Source organism: Sus scrofa, chromosome 13 (assembly GCF_000003025.6).
Source record: "Sus scrofa isolate TJ Tabasco breed Duroc chromosome 13, Sscrofa11.1, whole genome shotgun sequence".
Taxonomy (NCBI): Eukaryota; Metazoa; Chordata; class Mammalia; order Artiodactyla; family Suidae; genus Sus; species Sus scrofa.
The window spans coordinates 33,657,816-33,674,639 of NC_010455.5; the positions used below are offsets into that span (position 1 = coordinate 33,657,816).

Sequence of the window (16,824 nt, forward strand, 5' to 3'; positions counted from 1 at the left end):
GCTGGGTTGAGTCTGACCCCAGAACCCCTGACCAGCGTCACGAGTTGAGGCCCGGGAGGGAAGGTCCGTAGGGTTTTTTGGGCGGGCGCCAGGCCTAGAACACCGAATCTGTAGGGCAGTTCAACAGGCGCGGGGCAACAACCAAACGCCACCCTAATCCCCCGCCCTCCGCCTCAGCCACAGCCGCTGCCCCTAACCAAGATGGCGGTCCGAACCGCTTCCGCCGCTGACGCAGCCGCTTCCGGCGGGCCTCCCTGGTTCAATCAGCGGCCGACAACTGTCTAGGGCCGAGGGCGGGCGACGCCACCAGCCAATGGAGAAGGGCAGCGTGGAGCGGCCCGTCTGGGCTCCGAGGCGCGTGGACCAATGGGGGCGCGGTGTGTGGGAGGGTGCGGGGGCCGCCCGCCAATAGGGAGCTACGGCGCGCGGCCGGGACCTGGAGACAGCGCCGCGCAGCGGGCGCGGTTCAGTCGGGCGGCGGCGGTGGCGGCGGCGGGTGGTGGAGAATGTGGTTCACTCACGGGCTGGCAGTGGCGCTGGCTCTGAGCGTGCTGCCAGCAAGCCGGGCCCTACGGCCGGGCGACTGTGAAGGTGCGGCGGGGTCGGGATCCGCGCGCCGTGGCCGGCCTGGCGGCGGCGCTGACTCCAACCAAACCACGGAGCGGCCAGGATGCTGGGGCAGAAACGGGCGGGGGTGCCCCGGGAGGGCCGATGCCGGGCCTAGAAAACATTTCCTGGGCCTAAAAAACATTGGTTCGATGAGAAAAAAGTTGGGACTAAATCATACAGAAAACTTGGCTAGAAATTTAAATAATGCCGGAGTTGTGGTCCTTTCCCATCACTGGGCAGAGGCGCCCAGGAGCGGCCCTGGCCCGGGTCGGGAGTCCTGAGGCCGGGCAGTAGGCACCGCGCCTGGTCTGGTTGCGAAGCCGCACCTCGGGATTCGGCGTTGTATTTGGAAATGAGCAGCATTCGGATCTTTTTTTCTCTTGGGCCTCGAATTGTCCAATTGCGAGGTCACAGTGGGTCCATCTCAAGGACACGTGTTCAGTCTCTGCATAAACTTTATGGAAAAAGCGAGGAGGAGCCCTTTTGTGGGTCTTTGGGTGATGCTCTTTCCTTGCATGCTCCAGGTGTACCAGGGGACTTAGCAACTGGAGCGCGGTTCCTTCTACCTGTGGGCACCTGAGAAAATCCGGTGATGGAAGAACTCCTCTCTCCGTGTCACCTATTAAAATTGCGGATGGAGTTCCTTCCTGGTGGATTGGGGTGCAACTCCATGATTGCTGATCATCTTCCTTCCTTCTCTTTTCCAGTTTGTATTTCTTACCTGGGAAGATTTTATCAGGACCTCAAAGACAGAGATGTCACATTCTCACCAGCCTCTATTGAAAAAGAACTTACAAAGTTCTGCCGTGAAGCCAGAGGCAAAGAGAATCGGTTGGTGAGTAGCTGGCCCTGGCCAGTGTTGAACCTTTCCTTTCACAAGCCTTTCAGTAAAAGGCCCTGCCCACCTGCCTGTTCAGGTCACCTGTTCTGTCAGGGAACTAAGATAAGACTGAAGTGCTTTCTGTATTCTGCAGTTGTGATGTTATCCTCTTAGTATTGGTTAAACACCTACTGTGTGGTGGGCACTGGGAGTATCCGGGGAGAGAAATGACAGGCAAATGATGCGGTGGGATGAGTGTCATGAAGAAAATGGGCCAGGATGGTACAGTAGAGAGGGTAGGTGCTGATTTAGGCAATAATCAAGAATTCTTCTGAGAAAGGGTCACCATTGAGGTAAAGGAAGAGCATCCCAGGCAGAGGGAACAACCAGTATGAGTGCCCAGAGGCCAGAGCTATGTTGAGCATGCATGAGGACAGAAGATAACAAAGTGTGCACAGGGTAGGCCACGGCTGAATCGAGGACAGAAGCCCTAATGAAGAGATGGCCTTTGTAGCTTTGACTCCCCTGGCAGTCTCTGGTTTGTCTTTTCTAATTAAAGCTTTGAATCCCGGTGACTTTTCAATTCCTCTAGTGTCTTGTCAGCTCTGGGACTAAGCATGTGTTAAGAGCCTGGCTGAATCTGACTGCCAGTCCAGGCGGGACATGGGAAAATGAGGCCCTGGCAGAGAAAGATTTTTTTGGGGTATCAGTATGTTGGAGGAGACAGCTCTGGAGCGGCACCTCCTGAAGGCCATTGTCCTTTCTTGCTGCAGTGCTACTACATTGGGGCCACAGATGATGCAGCCACCAAGATCATCAATGAGGTGTCGAAGCCCCTGGCCCACCACATCCCTGTGGAGAAGATCTGTGAGAAGCTCAAGAAGAAGGACAGCCAGATCTGTGAGCTAAAGTATGGTGAGTGTGGCCTTATTTAACTAACACTGCACCCCACTCTGCAGTAAAATTAATGAAGTTTACTTTCTAGTTTGGGGAGGCACATGATAAATTAGAGCCTTTTTGAGTGAGATATATGGCATGGTAGGTTGTGCTTAATGGGGGTGAGGAGTTGCATGTATTTGATCATTCATCATGGTGGGTGGAGGTCAGAATAGGCCTCATTGAGGAGGTGACATTTCAGCAAACTTTGAAGGAGGTGAGGGATTTACTAAGGACACAATTAATGGAAGAGCACTTCAGGCAGAGTAAACAGGCAATGTAAAGGCAGCCAGTGGCATGACTCATGGGTGGGCAAGTCACAGGGGGCCTTGCAGATTGCCAGAATTTGGCTTTTAGTTTGAGGAAAGATGGGAATGTTCGTTTTTGAGCAGAGAAGGGGTGTGGTCTGGCTTGGCTTTAACAGGGTGCAAGCTCTGCAGGCCAATGATCTTTATTGCTTTGAAAAGAAAGGCTCTTTCTATGGAGTTCCCGCGGTGGCTCAGTGGTTAACGAATCCGACTAGGAACCATGAGGTTTCGGGTTCAGTCCCTGGCCTCGCTCAGGTGGTTAAGGATCCGGCGTTGCCGTGAGCTGTGGTGTAGGTTGCAGACGCGGCTTGGATCCCTTGTTGCTGTGGCTCTGGTGTAGGCCAGCAGCTACAGCTCCGATTTGACCCCTAGCCTGGGAACCTCCATATGCCGTGGGAGCACCTATTAAAGGCAAAAAGACCAAAGAGGAAAAAAGAAAAAAAAAAAAAAAAAAAAAAAAGGCTGTTTCTCAACGGGCAAGCGCAAGATTATGGGTGCAAGGCATCTCTTTTGCTGAATAAGTCTCTGGTGGGAAAAACACTCTTGGACTTCGGAAAGGAGTCAGGGCCAAGAATAGTTGTCATTTTCGTAAAATTTAAACAGCACCAACAAGAATTCTCTGGTGGATCAATAGGTTAAGGATCTGGCATTGTCACTCTTGTGGCTTGGGTCGCTGCTGTGGCACAGGTTTATCACTGGCCTGTAAAGTTCTCCGAGTGCAGGCATAGCCAAAATAAAAAGTGACTAAACAGCACCAGCACACTTGATTGTGAACTCATTGTCCAAGGGCTGTGTTTGCCCCTTGCCCCCTTGGGTCAAGGATTACTGGTCTTCTGAGAGTGATCCTGGTTCAGTGCTGATGGCTTGCAAGTGGCCATGGGGAGTAAGCTAACTCAAGGGCCTGACCAGGGTCTGTGCTGGGACATTGGAGCTAGGGGATCTATCTGTGCTGTCACCCTGGAGCTCTCATTCTACAGTGATGTGAGCTCTACTATTTAAAAGGCACTTCGAGTGGAAGTCTCATTCCTCTTGTAAAGTTCCTCTTGTCAGGACCATGTGGCCTCTGTCCCTGGTCAACACTGCATGTTTGTGGTAGACATTGCCACCGTGAGACCCACTTTCCTAGTGAAGTGGGGGCAGTGGGCACTGACACACACACCTGCATGTGTTGGCAAGTGTCTCTCCCCATGGGACAAGTAGGGCCACTTGTTTGATGGGATGTTTTCACTGCAGAGGACTATTAGAGTCCATAGTTGCTCCCACCCAGCTGGTTATTCTCCTTGCTCTCTCCTCTAGACAAGCAGATCGACCTGAGCACAGTGGACCTGAAGAAGCTCCGAGTTAAAGAGCTAAAGAAGATCCTAGACGACTGGGGGGAGACGTGCAAAGGCTGTGCAGAAAAGTCTGACTACATCCGGAAGATTAATGAACTGATGCCAAAATATGCCCCCAAGGCAGCCAGTTCACGGACTGATTTGTAGTCTGCCGAATCCCTGCTGCACCTGAGGGGAAAAACAGTTCATCTGTGTCTTCCCCAAACAGCCTTTTTGTAATTTATTTTTTAGGTGGGCTCCTGACAAAGTCAGGTGTGAAGCCTGGAGGAGCTTTCCTGATGATGCTGAGTCTACAGCGCCCCCTTGGAGGGGATTCACTTTGTTCTGTTGCGGGTTTACACTAGGACTTCCAAGTGTGTCTGGAATTTTTTTATTAAAGGAAGAAAATTTCTAGCTGTCCTTGAAGAATTAAAGAGAATACTGAAATAGGGTTTTACCCATAGTGAAGATTTCACCGGTTTGTGCTTTCCAGTTTACAAAGAGTTTTCAGATGCATTCACATTAGTCCTTCAACCATCAGTTAGATACGAGGGTGGGACAGGGGATTGAGGCATGTGGGGTTGTGCAGGACTGGAGGGAGTGCTGGGGAAGAGGTTCAGCTTGATACCCCACCCGGCAGGGACTGTCCTCTTGAGAGGAGCTGATATCTGGGCTCAGCTGAGGGATGTTGAGTGTGGTTTTCTGTGATGATGATTTCAAAAACTGTATGTTCAGCACCATCGCATTTCTAAAGATGCTCATCGCCTGGCTACCTCTACCAGTCACCGGCCAGATGTGGCCATCTACTTGTTCATCTGAGTTTGGTCTAGTGTCAGTCCCATTTGGGATTTTGCAAGTCTGGCAGAGTTGGACTGTACAAAGAGCCAATGAGAGGCTGCTTTTTACCTTTGTTTACCCAAGATAAGCATAACACTTAGGGGTCCTGAGAGTTTGTCCCAGAGTGTCCCCAAGATGGGCTTTTTAGTTGCTCCCTTTGAGGATGGTGCTTAGGAAACCCAGTTGTCAATGTGAGCCTTGACTCACCTCTGAGACCCCTGTTCTCGCACCTCAGGACCACCTGGAGGAAAGGCCTAAGAAGCAGTGCTTTCCAAGGAATTGCCCTGGCCTGGGGTCACAATTGTGCAATTTCTAAATTCAGTTTGCCTACATGAAGTGCCTCTCAGCCTGCTGTGGCATCCACTGATGCTTGTCAACAGCAGGACTGCATTTTCCGCCCTTGCAGCAACATGTCTGAGGAAAGCAAAAAGTTTGAGCCATTTCTCAGGCCAGGTCTTCCAGATTTAGACGAAGTAGATGAGCTGTTAAATCTAACAAGCATAGAGCATCCTGAGGCCCTGAAAGGTGCCAAGGAAGGTCCATGGCTGGAGCCAGAACTCCTACGAGGTGGAGCTGTCTCAGCACCCTAGGTCTGTGTTCCATATCCTCCAGACCACACCAAACGGAAAACAGGCCAATTAACTGCTACCCTCGGGCTGAGCTACAAGTGTCTCTGTCTAGGAAGGGGTTAACTCCTGGAAGCAGATTTCAGAAATGTTACAGGTGTTTCTTCGGAAACATTAACTCTTGGACCTGCCTCAGTTGCTCCGGGAGTTGCTTTCTCTGTGGGAGGAGGGAAGAACCGTGGTGCGTTTTGCTCACTCCATAGTTTCTGTGGCTGAAGTTGGGTCAGGTTCTGCGAACCCTCCAGCAACCCTGCAGAATGAACGCTTCCCCAAGGGGCTTGGATGCTGAGCAGGATTCTCCCTCCCCTCTCCTCGGGAACATATTCCCAGTCATCTCGCCATCTTGGAAGTGGATAGGAGGACGCTGGCCAGTGAAAGGTAAGCATGGCAAGCTGGGTAAGCCCTGGGTTTATTCTCCGCCATTGTTTCCGTGGCCCTGCCCTTACAGCTCTCTTTCTGCTCGAACGCTCAGGGCAGAGGGTGGGGCCCCATGGCACCAAGGAGCCTGGTGCCACTCGGGAAACCGCCGGCATGTCTCAGCTTTCCGTGCCTAGGGCTTCTGCATGCGTGGCCATGCTCCTCATATGGCCTTTCAGAGGCCTGCTGTAGGTGTGCCTGAACGCAGGGGATGCTCAAGATATGGGGCGTGGGTCCTAGGGGGCGGCATGCTTTGGTCCTCAGGGTTGTCCATCCCGGACGACGGTCAGGAGACTCGGGCGAGGTATGGGAGTCACGCAAACCTAGTCTTGGAATTGGGAATATCACGTAAAGAGGCCGCTACTCCCGCTTCCATCCGGCTACCCTGGCCGCCCAGCCCGGAGCCAGAGGCCTAGGTGCAGCAGTGCTCTCGACACGACTATGATTTCCATAGAACTCCGGCCACGCGGTGGCGCCAGAGCTCACTGCCTAGACAAGCTCGCTGGCTTGCAACGGGGATCACGTGGCACGGGGCGGCGCATCCCAATGACGCACACCCGGCGCAGCTCTTGCCCCGCCCGCCTCAGAGTCACGTGGTGCGGGCGGCGCAGCCAGATAACGCGACACCCGGCCCCTGGGCGCCGCTCCCGCCCCGCCCCGCCGCCACCGCCGCGCCGAGTCCTTTTGTCCAAGATGGCGGCGCCGGGGGCGCTGCCTCCTCGGCCGCCGCCGCCGCCGCCGCCGCTGTGAGAGGCCCGCGGGCCGCCCGCCCGCCCGCCGCGCCGGCGCCATGAAGAGGCAGAGCGAGCGAGACTCGAGCCCAGGCGGGCGCGGCTCGTCATCATCGGCCAAGCGACCGCGGGAGCGCGAACGGGAGGCAGAGGCGGGCGGGCGGCGGGCGGCGCACAAGGCCTCGGGCGGCACCAAGCACCCCGTTCCAACGCGGGCCCGCGAGAAACCCCGCGGTAGCGGGGGCGGCGGGGGTGGGCATCGCGACGGCCGCGGCGCCGGGGACGCGAATCATCGTGCGAGCAGCGGCCGCGCCTCGGGTTCGGGCGCCGGCGGCGGGGGACGCGGCGGCAAGGCCTCGGGGGATCCGGGCGCTTCAGGCGCTTCGCCCCGCGCGTCTCCGCTGCCGCCACCTCCCCCGCCGCCCGGGTCCGAGCCCGCGGGTCCCGGCTCTTCCGCGGCCGCACCCGAGTATAAGACGCTGCTCATCAGCAGCTTGAGTCCCGCGCTGCCCGCCGAGCATCTCGAGGACCGGCTCTTCCACCAGTTCAAGCGCTTCGGCGAGATCAGCCTGCGCTTGTCGCACACGCCTGAGCTGGGCCGCGTGGCCTACGTGAACTTCCGGCACCCACAGGACGCACGCGAGGCCCGACAGCACGCCCTGGCCCGCCAGCTGCTGCTCTACGACCGTCCGCTCAAGGTGGAACCCGTGTACCTGCGCGGCGGCGGCGGCGGCGGCGGGAGCAGCCGAAGAAGCAGCAGCAGTAGCGCCGCCGCCTCCACACCGCCCCCGGGGCCGCCCGCGCCGGCCGATCCACTCGGCTACCTCCCGCTGCACGGCGGCTACCAGTACAAGCAGCGTTCGCTGTCACCGGTTGCTGCCCCGCCACTGCGAGAGCCCCGCGCCCGCCACGCCGCCGCAGCCTTTGCCCTGGATGCTGCCGCCGCCGCCGCCGTAGGACTATCCCGGGAGCGGGCCCTGGACTACTACGGGTTGTATGACGACCGCGGACGCCCCTACGGCTACCCGGCCGTGTGCGAGGAGGACCTGATGCCTGAGGACGACCAGCGGGCCACGCGAAACCTCTTCATCGGTAACCTGGACCACAGCGTGTCAGAGGTGGAGCTGAGACGGGCTTTCGAAAAGTATGGCATCATTGAGGAGGTGGTCATCAAGAGACCCGCCCGTGGTCAGGGCGGTGCGTATGCCTTTCTCAAGTTCCAGAACCTGGATATGGCCCATAGAGCTAAGGTGGCCATGTCAGGTCGGGTGATCGGCCGCAACCCCATTAAGATAGGCTACGGCAAGGCGAACCCCACTACTCGCCTCTGGGTGGGTGGCCTGGGACCCAACACCTCACTGGCGGCTCTGGCCCGGGAGTTTGACCGCTTTGGGAGCATACGGACCATTGATCACGTCAAAGGAGATAGCTTTGCTTACATCCAGTACGAGAGCTTGGACGCAGCGCAGGCCGCCTGTGCTAAAATGAGGGGCTTTCCCTTGGGTGGTCCAGACCGCAGGCTGCGGGTGGATTTTGCCAAAGCAGAGGAGACTCGGTATCCCCAGCAGTACCAGCCCTCACCCCTCCCTGTGCATTACGAACTTCTCCCTGATGGATATACCCGTCATCGAAACCTGGATGCCGACCTGCGGGTGCGGGATAGGACCCCCCCACACCTCCTGTACTCGGACCGAGACCGGACCTTCTTGGAAGGGGACTGGACCAGCCCCAGTAAAAGTTCTGACCGCCGGAACAGCCTGGAAGGGTACAGCCGCTCAGTGCGCAGCCGGAGTGGCGAACGCTGGGGAGGAGATGGTGACCGGGGCCTGCCCAAGCCCTGGGAGGAGAGGCGGAAACGGAGAAGCCTTTCCAGTGATCGAGGGAGGACCACCCACTCCCCTTATGAGGAACGGAGCAGGACCAAGGGTGGTGGGCAGCAGGCTGACCGAGGCTCTGACCGTACCCCTGAGCGCAGCCGCAAGGAAAATCACTCCAGTGAAGGGACCAAGGAATTGAGCGGCAACTCCCTCAGCAACAGCAGACATGGGGCTGAGGAGCGGAGCCACCACCACCACCATGAGGCTCCAGACTCTTCCCACGGGAAGAAGACACGAGAGAGCGAGCGCAATCATCGGACCACTGAGGCTGAAACCAAGCCTCTGGAAGAGCCAAAACATGAGACCAAAAAGCTCAAGAATCTTTCAGAGTATGCCCAGACACTGCAGCTGGGTTGGAATGGGCTTCTAGTGTTGAAAAACAGCTGCTTCCCGACATCTATGCACATCCTAGAGGGGGACCAGGGGGTTATCAGCGGTCTCCTCAAAGACCACACTTCTGGGAGTAAGCTGACCCAGCTGAAGATTGCCCAGCGCCTTCGACTGGACCAGCCCAAGCTCGATGAGGTCACACGACGCATCAAGCAGGGGAGCCCCAATGGCTACGCAGTGCTCCTAGCCACCCAGGCGACCCCCAGTGGGCCTGGCACTGAGGGGATGCCCACAGTGGAGCCAGGCCTACAGAGGCGGCTTCTCAGGAACCTGGTCTCCTACTTGAAACAGAAGCAGGCTGCAGGGGTGATCAGCCTGCCAGTAGGTGGGTCCAAAGGCAGAGACAGCACAGGCATGCTCTATGCCTTCCCGCCTTGCGACTTTTCACAGCAGTACCTCCAGTCAGCACTGAGGACATTGGGCAAGCTAGAAGAAGAACACATGGTGATAGTTATAGTAAGAGACACAGCCTAGCCCAAACCTGTCTTTTCCACTCATTTGTGTCACAAAAGCAGTTATTTTAAAATCTGATCCCCCTCCCTTTTTCCCATCTTACCCCTTGGTTTGAATTCTCTGCTGGGTTATTTCAGTTGGTTTGGTAGGGGACCAAAGTCCTGTCCTCCGCCAGAACTAAGTTCTTAGGTTTGGGGGTTTTTTCCTTTTTTTACAGTGATGAGAAGGGACTCCTGTCATGTTGGTTTCTAGTGTATGAAATACTGTCTGCTGTGTTCTGTATTATTTTTTGACTAACTGTATGGAAAGTTGTCAGTAAATACTTTGTCAGAGGATGGATTTTTAATTCTGCTCAGAATCCTGGTTTAATCACAGGGTTTTGTTTTGTTTTGTTTTGTTTTTCCCCCCAAAGAATGGAAAACTTCCCTGCTCCATGCACACAAAGGCCCTTCATCATCTTTGCACCAATGGTGTATCTCAGTCCTCCTGCATTGGTGGCTCTCAGCTCCTCAGCTCTTTGGGCGCTGGACTACATCTGCATTTGTTTTTTATCTTGGCTGAGAGCAGATGGGTTTCATTTTGTACCCAGTCCATGCCGACCAGCGCAGAGCTCATGCACGGGAAGGGTTTGAGTCTGAAGGGTAGCCTGCGGCTGTGGTAGTTTTTAGCTTTTGTTTCCCTGTCCTAAACAATGTGTGTGTATCCATCAGTTTGAGCTGTAGCTACAAAGCACCCATCTTTAGGCCTTTTTGAAAGCAGGTAGTCTTTAGCAGTTGCGTGGTCTTGTCATGGGAGGAGCAGTGCAATATTAATGCCAAGGGGTCTTGGGTGCCATGGATCTGCGCCACCTCCTTCTCTTGTTCAGCCTCCCTTCTAGCCTTAATGCAGCAGCCCGGGGATACCCAATTGGAGACAGCTGCCTCGGACTCCCAGGCACATTGGAAGCCACTTGCTGGAATGGAGAGTAGGCGGCAGCTTTCATGGGTTAATTCTTGAACTTTTCCTGGTGTTTGTGAATTCTGGTTTTTCCTTCAGCTGTTTGGGGCTGATGTGTCAATGGACTGGGCTTCTGCGCAGTCACTGGAGCTTTGTGAGAACACTGAATTGCTGGCCTGAAGAGTTTTTGAGGGAGTCCTGTGGGCTATAGGAAGATGCTCTTGTTAACTGTCGTAACTTTGCCAGGTTCAAGGTGGGAACGCATGCCTTGGCCTCTTGCCCTGATACTGAGGAGGTGGGGACCCCTGGAAGATAGGTGCTTCTGTGGGGAAGTGTCACAGTTGCCGAGGTGTTGGGCAGTGCCAGAGCTCAAAGCCATTCAGGCTGAGCTGGGGAGGAATGTGGAGGCATCCTCAAGCTGGGAGGGAGAAATGGTTTCAGAGAAGTCTCACGTTCTTTGGCCACTTGTCTCTGCTGAGGGTATGACCAGCATTGGCCGATAAAGCCAGCAGTGTCAGGGACCAGAGAGGGAAATCAGTCACACAACAATTGTCACAAGAGAACATAGCTCAAACACCATTTTCCAGAATGTTTGTGGCAGTTGAGATGTTCCAAAAGATGTTCCAACTTGTTCACAGTCAAGGTTGAAGGAGAGCAGGAGCTCCAGTAAAGGAAATGAGTCCCAAGTGACCAGGAGCTCTGGGTTCTGTTGGTCCTGCCGTCCTCTCTGGGTCTGGTCCACCACCCTGGCTGGCACGAGGCAGCACGGGTGACAGCTGGGATGTTTTGAGAGTTTGTAAGGTAGAGGCAGGGCCTCAGTGTGCATTCATGGAGGATATGTACCTTTCCACAGGACAATGAAAGAGGTGACTTTTCCAGACCTTAATAATTGAAGCAGGAAAAGGAAGGGGCCTGGGAAGTACTCCTTGGGCTTCAGCTGATGCTCATGAGAGAACAAGCATGTTCCTAACAGAACATTTAACACAGGGAAGTGTTAGATGTGCTTGTCTGTTTGTACTTGAGCTTTGGTCACCACTGCCAGGTATCTGAGCAAAGCAGTGCAGGGCACAGGCCGCAGCTGCACCATTCCAGGCATTGGCACCACCAGAAGCAGGAGTGGGCCTCATCTTGTGTAGAGCAGATGAGGCAGAGGTGAAGGCACACTACCAAATGTCTGGGTCACTGGCCAGAGCTGCCAAGCTCTGTTTAAGCCCCAAACTTTTCTGGGCTCTTCCTTTATAGAGTGGGTGCTTGGGCCCCAGAGTACTATGCCTCCCAGCCTGTCTAGACAGAAACCTGCTGGGTAACCTGGTTGGAGAAGACACTTAAACCCTTGCTTTATTCACCGTTCTTCAGGGATAGGTGCTCTCCAGCCCCAGAATGAATGACTGTTTTGGCGAAGAACCACACCCCGCTGTCTGACCATCCTCCTCTTCCCTGGACCCTCTTCTCAACTCCTTTCTTCTGCTCTTAAGACACAGCAGATTCTGTAACAGTCTCTCAGAACGGCCTTGGCCAGCACCAGCAAGGGTAGGTCGCGTGGTCAAGGCCCTGGCTGGGTGATGGTGCTGCTGCCCCCGAGAGAGAATGATGTGGCTGCAGGCATCCAGTGCCGCCTCCGGGGGTTCAGGTCCTAGCTGAGATGTGGCTTAAAGGCAAAATTTGTCCCACTGGTGGTTTGCTACTGTTCTACATGTTTCTTCCTCAGTGACTCAGATTCTGAGCCCTGGCAGAGTAAGAAAGGGCTGATGTTTCCGTAACCTCTTCGGGCACTTCCCTAAGGGTGTGTTGTCAAGTCAACCAGGATTCTGCTTCCTATTAGAGGTCCCCATCTCCACCTGAGAGACCTGCAGTGCTCCCAGGAGCAGCTGGCAGAGTTCAGGGAGACAGTGGCTTGCTTGAGTTAATAATTAGAATACAATGCTTTTAGTACTGCTTGACTTTAACCTGTTTTCTTCTAGTGTATCAGCAGTCAGATATTCCACGGGTTAGGTGTTAGCAACGTGTTTAAGCTGAGGCATGAAGCAATGTAAGAGCTGAGACCTCTGCTCTCTAGAGGACCAAGAGGTGCCTGTGTGACACGGGCCTACTTCATGTGTGTGATGACCTGTATGGTGCTCCGAAGCCCAGCAGGGCTTTACCGGCCCCTGGTGAGTTTTAGCTGTCTTGTCTTGCTTGTTTACTTCACATTTGTCCACTTTTCTCAGTAAAGGGGGAAAAGTCTCTTAAGCTATAAATAACTCTAGGATAGAAACCCTGTGAACCCAAAGGAAGAGAGAGCCTAGGGGTCTCCTAGAAGGGGGCGGAGTGGGGCGGGGTGAGTGAAAAGGTAAGAGCACCCGGTACTTTTCCTGTTGGTAGCACAGTTTAATCACAGGCCAGTTTTAGAGGCCTGTGAAAGACCTGCAAACCCAGCCTGACCAAGCTCCAGATGCCCCTAAACCACCAAAACTGAAGAACTGCCTGGGTCTACTGTTGTACTCCCTTAAAAAAGGTCACGAGAGTCACCCAACTATGGGGATGGCCAAAATGCTTTCACTCCTTAGCTTTGCCAGCTCACTACTCCAAAACGTCCCAGGACCCCTAACTCTCCAGCTCCACCAAATCTCTACTCTGGAGCTGCCTTCTTGCTTCAGAACCTAGGAAAGAGAGGTGTGGCCAGTGGACAGTGCCCTGAGTGACCCCTCCGCCCCCTGCCCAGTCCTCTGGGGGCAGGAGGCAGTCCAGGGCTGGACGCTGTGCCTAAGCTGCTTTTCGCCTCAGAGTGCTTTATTTGGGCAGACGGTGTTCTTCTCCCATCCTGGACTGCCTCTCTTGGAAGGCGTCTTCTTTGTTGCCTGGCTAGAGCTGAAAGGAAAGGGACAGACCCTACTTTGGTAAAAAAAAAAAGAACAGGGAAAGGCCATAAACAAACGAAGACAGACTTGTAGTTTATTTTGTATTTTTTTTAAATAAATACACTTTACATTAAAGAAAAAGGCCTTTGATTTGTAATTTCCACATTGGGGAGAAAGGGAAGAAAAACAGATTTTTGAAAAACTGAATCACAAAGAAAAATAGAGGGAGTGAACTTATATCCTAAGTTCCCTCAACTCCACAAAACCAATATCCACAATGACCTTGCTGCCCCCAAACCATGAAGGTGGGTGAACCTAGGCATTTACTCAGCAAACAAGCAGTGTCTTCCTCCCCCCACCTCTGGCATGAAGGAAAACAAATTAACTTGACAGCATATGAGGCAACAAAATGGGTTAAAAAATCATATATTATATTTATAATAAAATATTCTTAATCCTTATCAATTTAAGAAACCACGATTTTCCTTTTCATTTAAATACGTATGTAAAAATGCCTCTATATTGTTCTTTAGACATCATTTTCTTCCATAGAAAATGAAGTGCCGGGACAAGAGACCTGGTGGATATAAGTTCATACCCTCAGTTATAAATGCCTTTTTTTTTTCTTTTTAAGTTTTATAAAAAACTATTTCTTGTTCTTTAAGTAAAGAACATTATACAAAGAAAATATATTGTGAAATAACCCCAGAGACATGTTTTGTTTTGTTTTTTTCCCTTGAGGAAAGATATGTCCATCCTAGGAGAAAGGGGAAGCAGAATAGGGCCTAACCCCTGTTGTCTTTTTTTTTGTGGTTGTTATTGTTTTTAGAAGGACCTTCAGATTCCAGTGAGACTCTCTAAGCCATAATCCTCTGAAAGCAGGGCATGCAGTTCCTTATAAGAGCCCTGGGAGAAAGGGAAGGGAAGATGTTCTGAATTCATTTGACTTATTTTCTCGCCTGCTAAGAATCTCTTCCATGTGGCTCCTCACTCGTTTAGAGATAAGATGATGTCATCTTCCAGATCAGAGTTGTCAGAGGTGTCAGCTGAAAGGTAAGAAAAGGGAGAGACTAGGTTATGCACTAGGCTTAGAAGCTTTCAGGAAGAAAGCACCTGCATGCACATACATTTATGTGTGAGCAAGGGTAATTAGCAGTTTCCAGAAATAAGAAAACACATCAATTAACTTCTTGGAGCTGGCTCTGGAGAATATACTGTTTTGGCAGTGGTGGTTACCTCTGGGACCTCTTGCTGGCTTACCTTTTAAAGGGCCTGGAAGCAGGGCCGTCTGCTTCCTAGAGGGTCTTCCTCCTACCTGAATGGCCCAAAAGGAACCAGGCAAGCCCTCTCTGAAGCTTTTGCCCATGGCGCTTTGAGTGGCTGCAAAAGGTCAGGGTTGCTGGGAGCAGTGAGTGAGCCTACGTAGTCCTATGGCCTCTGGAGTCCTTCGGGGTGGGCAAAGGCCTACGTGACCCCCAGGACCGCTAAAAAGGCAGGCTGAACCCAAGCGAGGATGAAATTTCTCTTAAACTCCTCAGCCATTTTGTTCTCAGAAAGGCAGAGATAGCCTAGGGTTCATTCCTCTGCAATTTCTGAATATAATCTACAGGCAACAAAGTCCCCAAAAGGTACAAGCCAGCTTGCAGCAAAACCAGAGGAGGAGTACCTGAGAACTCCCAGCTAGGAGGAAGTGGCTATGACAACTCCAGAAGGTGGCAGGCATGGTGCCTCTGGCACGAGGAGCCCTTTGCTCAACCATGTGCCCTCCAGGCAATGAAAAGACCACATGAACAACTCTGGAATGATCCCTCAAGAGTGGATAACAGAACCCTCAAAATGAGGTGGATAAACCATGCCTGGCTGATCAAAACTGGAGAAACAGTACCTAGTCTTTGCCGAGGGAGGATATAAGTCAGGTCTTAGTGCCCATTTTGACCATTCACAGCTCAGGAAGCTGTGAAACAATTTTAACAAGGTCCCCAGGGCAGTAGGACAACAGATCCTTAGCTGGAGCCCTGCAAATGCCAACAGGCTCTGGGGTCCCCATGTGGAAAGGGATTGACAGGTTCCAAAGAATCCCTCATCTGCCCTTTCCCAAATATCGGAGAGACTCAACTCGGGGAAAGCTGAGGAAGAACTGCAAGTTTCCAAACCTTCATTCACTACAATCTCTTTTAGGAGGAGAACTGAAGTGGATAACGTAAAACCAAGAAAAGCGTGACTGTGATTAAACAAAGTCCTGAAAGTAAGCAAAAGAGAAGGTTGGAAAAAAATCAGTATTCCTGGGTCTAAGAGGGCACAAGTACGGCCAGACAACTGATGAGGAGTGAAGGGAAAGCAGGATGGAGATCAAACTAATACCTGACACAGCCAAACCACAAACTAAGCCTCATCACTATCTTGCTGAAAATCCCAGGCGGAAGTGTCTGCAGGGAAGGGGATGGGGAATCAGAATCCCCCTGGTGCTCATGTGATCTATGAACCAACAATGCCAGACCCACCTGCTTGAGATCTGTCTAGCCATCAGCTGTAGAGCTACTAAGAATTAAAAGGCTTAACAACTTGGCATCACATCTAAAGAGGACTGTAAATGCAGTAAGAGGAGGATATCACAATCTAAGCAAGTAACTGTCAGGCACAGAGTTTGGGGGAGAACCTTCAGGGGTCAGGCACTGACTCCCCTCCTGGTGGTCAGGTGGCAGGACTCCTTTCTCTACCTTCCTTAGCCTTTTCTCATCCTCCAAGTGTTGAAGATACCCAACCCCAGACCCTGGCTGGCACCTTTCCCTCTGGAAAGCCCTGAGGGCAAAGGCGGTTGAAGTTACAGTCAATCCCTGCCACGTTTAACCTGTTGCTCCACAACATACAGGCTTAGAGGGTGGCGGGTGGGAAGCAGAACTGACCAGAAAAGAGAAACATGACGACCTCAGAATGAAGGTGTTTCTCTTCCTAGGGCTGGGCTTCTGCATCTGAAATCAGTCACTGGGTCTCTGTGGGATCCAAGGCCTATGGCAAGGTTATGTGGGGGGTATGGGGGTGTGGTTTTCTATCCATCACAATGGTTTTCATCATATCTTAAAAGAGCTCCTTAAGCCTCAAAAGGTTAGAGCTAATGCTCTCGATGATGAGTGTGAAGCAAAGTATCAGCAAACCAAGGGTATAGAGAGTGCTCCCTCTGTCTGCTCTGTTGCAGGCTACCATCAGTCTCTAAAACAGAGCAATGGGGTACACACTGCACATGCCACTTCTACATCGCCTCCTCAATTCTAGAGCCCAAACTGACATGTCCTCAAATTGTCAGCTACAAGGGCATTTTTCACAAATTTTTATAAATACTCCCAACGAAGTTAAAGGCACATCCTCATTGCTGACAGAATGAGGGTTTTCCAGATTACCTCTTAAGCTTGAAGGAATTTCTTAAAGAGTCAAAGACTAATAAAAGAAGCAGGAATTTTACAGGCCAAATACAAATTTAATTTATATTCAAACTGAAAATGGAAAAATCAGCAATCCTTTTAGGTCAGAGGTACCAGCTGCCCCCCAACCTACCTTACTATAATTGGAGGAAAACAGAACTTGTGCACCACATGTTACAGATGACAAAAAAGTTCAGTAAAACTTTCCCTTTTGGGGGGGAAGGGGGACACTCTGAGGCATATGGAGCTCCCAGGTCAGGGATCAGATCCAAGCTGCAGCCACAGACCAGGGCACGGCTGCGCTAACGCCAGATCCTT

General features: G+C 52.6%; 3 protein-coding genes across 12 annotated transcripts in view; 2 read left to right on the forward strand and 1 right to left on the reverse strand.

The window, feature by feature from the left end:
• MANF (mesencephalic astrocyte derived neurotrophic factor) lies at nucleotides 464–4,403 on the forward strand. Its single transcript, NM_001244655.1, is given in 4 exon segments — nucleotides 464–591; nucleotides 1,317–1,444; nucleotides 2,203–2,344; nucleotides 3,970–4,403. Coding segments are annotated over 4 exon segments (540 nt in total). The 5' UTR covers nucleotides 464–506; the 3' UTR covers nucleotides 4,155–4,403.
• Nucleotides 6,572–13,232, forward strand: RBM15B (RNA binding motif protein 15B). Its single transcript, XM_003132238.4, has one exon. It carries the CDS (start codon nucleotides 6,657–6,659, stop codon nucleotides 9,336–9,338), a length of 2,682 nt encoding a protein of 893 aa, XP_003132286.1. The 5' UTR covers nucleotides 6,572–6,656; the 3' UTR covers nucleotides 9,339–13,232.
• Nucleotides 13,161–16,824, reverse strand: part of DCAF1 (DDB1 and CUL4 associated factor 1) — a 79,897-nt gene continuing 76,233 nt past the window's right edge. For 6 of the 10 annotated variants that reach the window (XR_002337541.1, XR_002337543.1, XR_002337539.1 and 3 more), the window contains one exon: nucleotides 13,161–14,136. Coding sequence is in view for 4 of the 10 variants with exons in the window: in XM_021068848.1 (XP_020924507.1) it covers nucleotides 14,078–14,136 (59 nt within the window). In the remaining 6 variants the exon portion in view is untranslated. The remainder of the gene's footprint in view (nucleotides 14,137–16,824) is intronic. The other 4 variants (XM_021068849.1, XR_002337542.1, XR_002337544.1 and 1 more) reach the window with 4 other exon arrangements.

Bases quoted from the DNA above. Each gene is read 5' to 3' on its own strand.
- RBM15B (XM_003132238.4), top strand. From the start codon at position 6,657: ATGAAGAGGCAGAGCGAGCGAGACTCGAGCCCAGGCGGGCGCGGCTCG.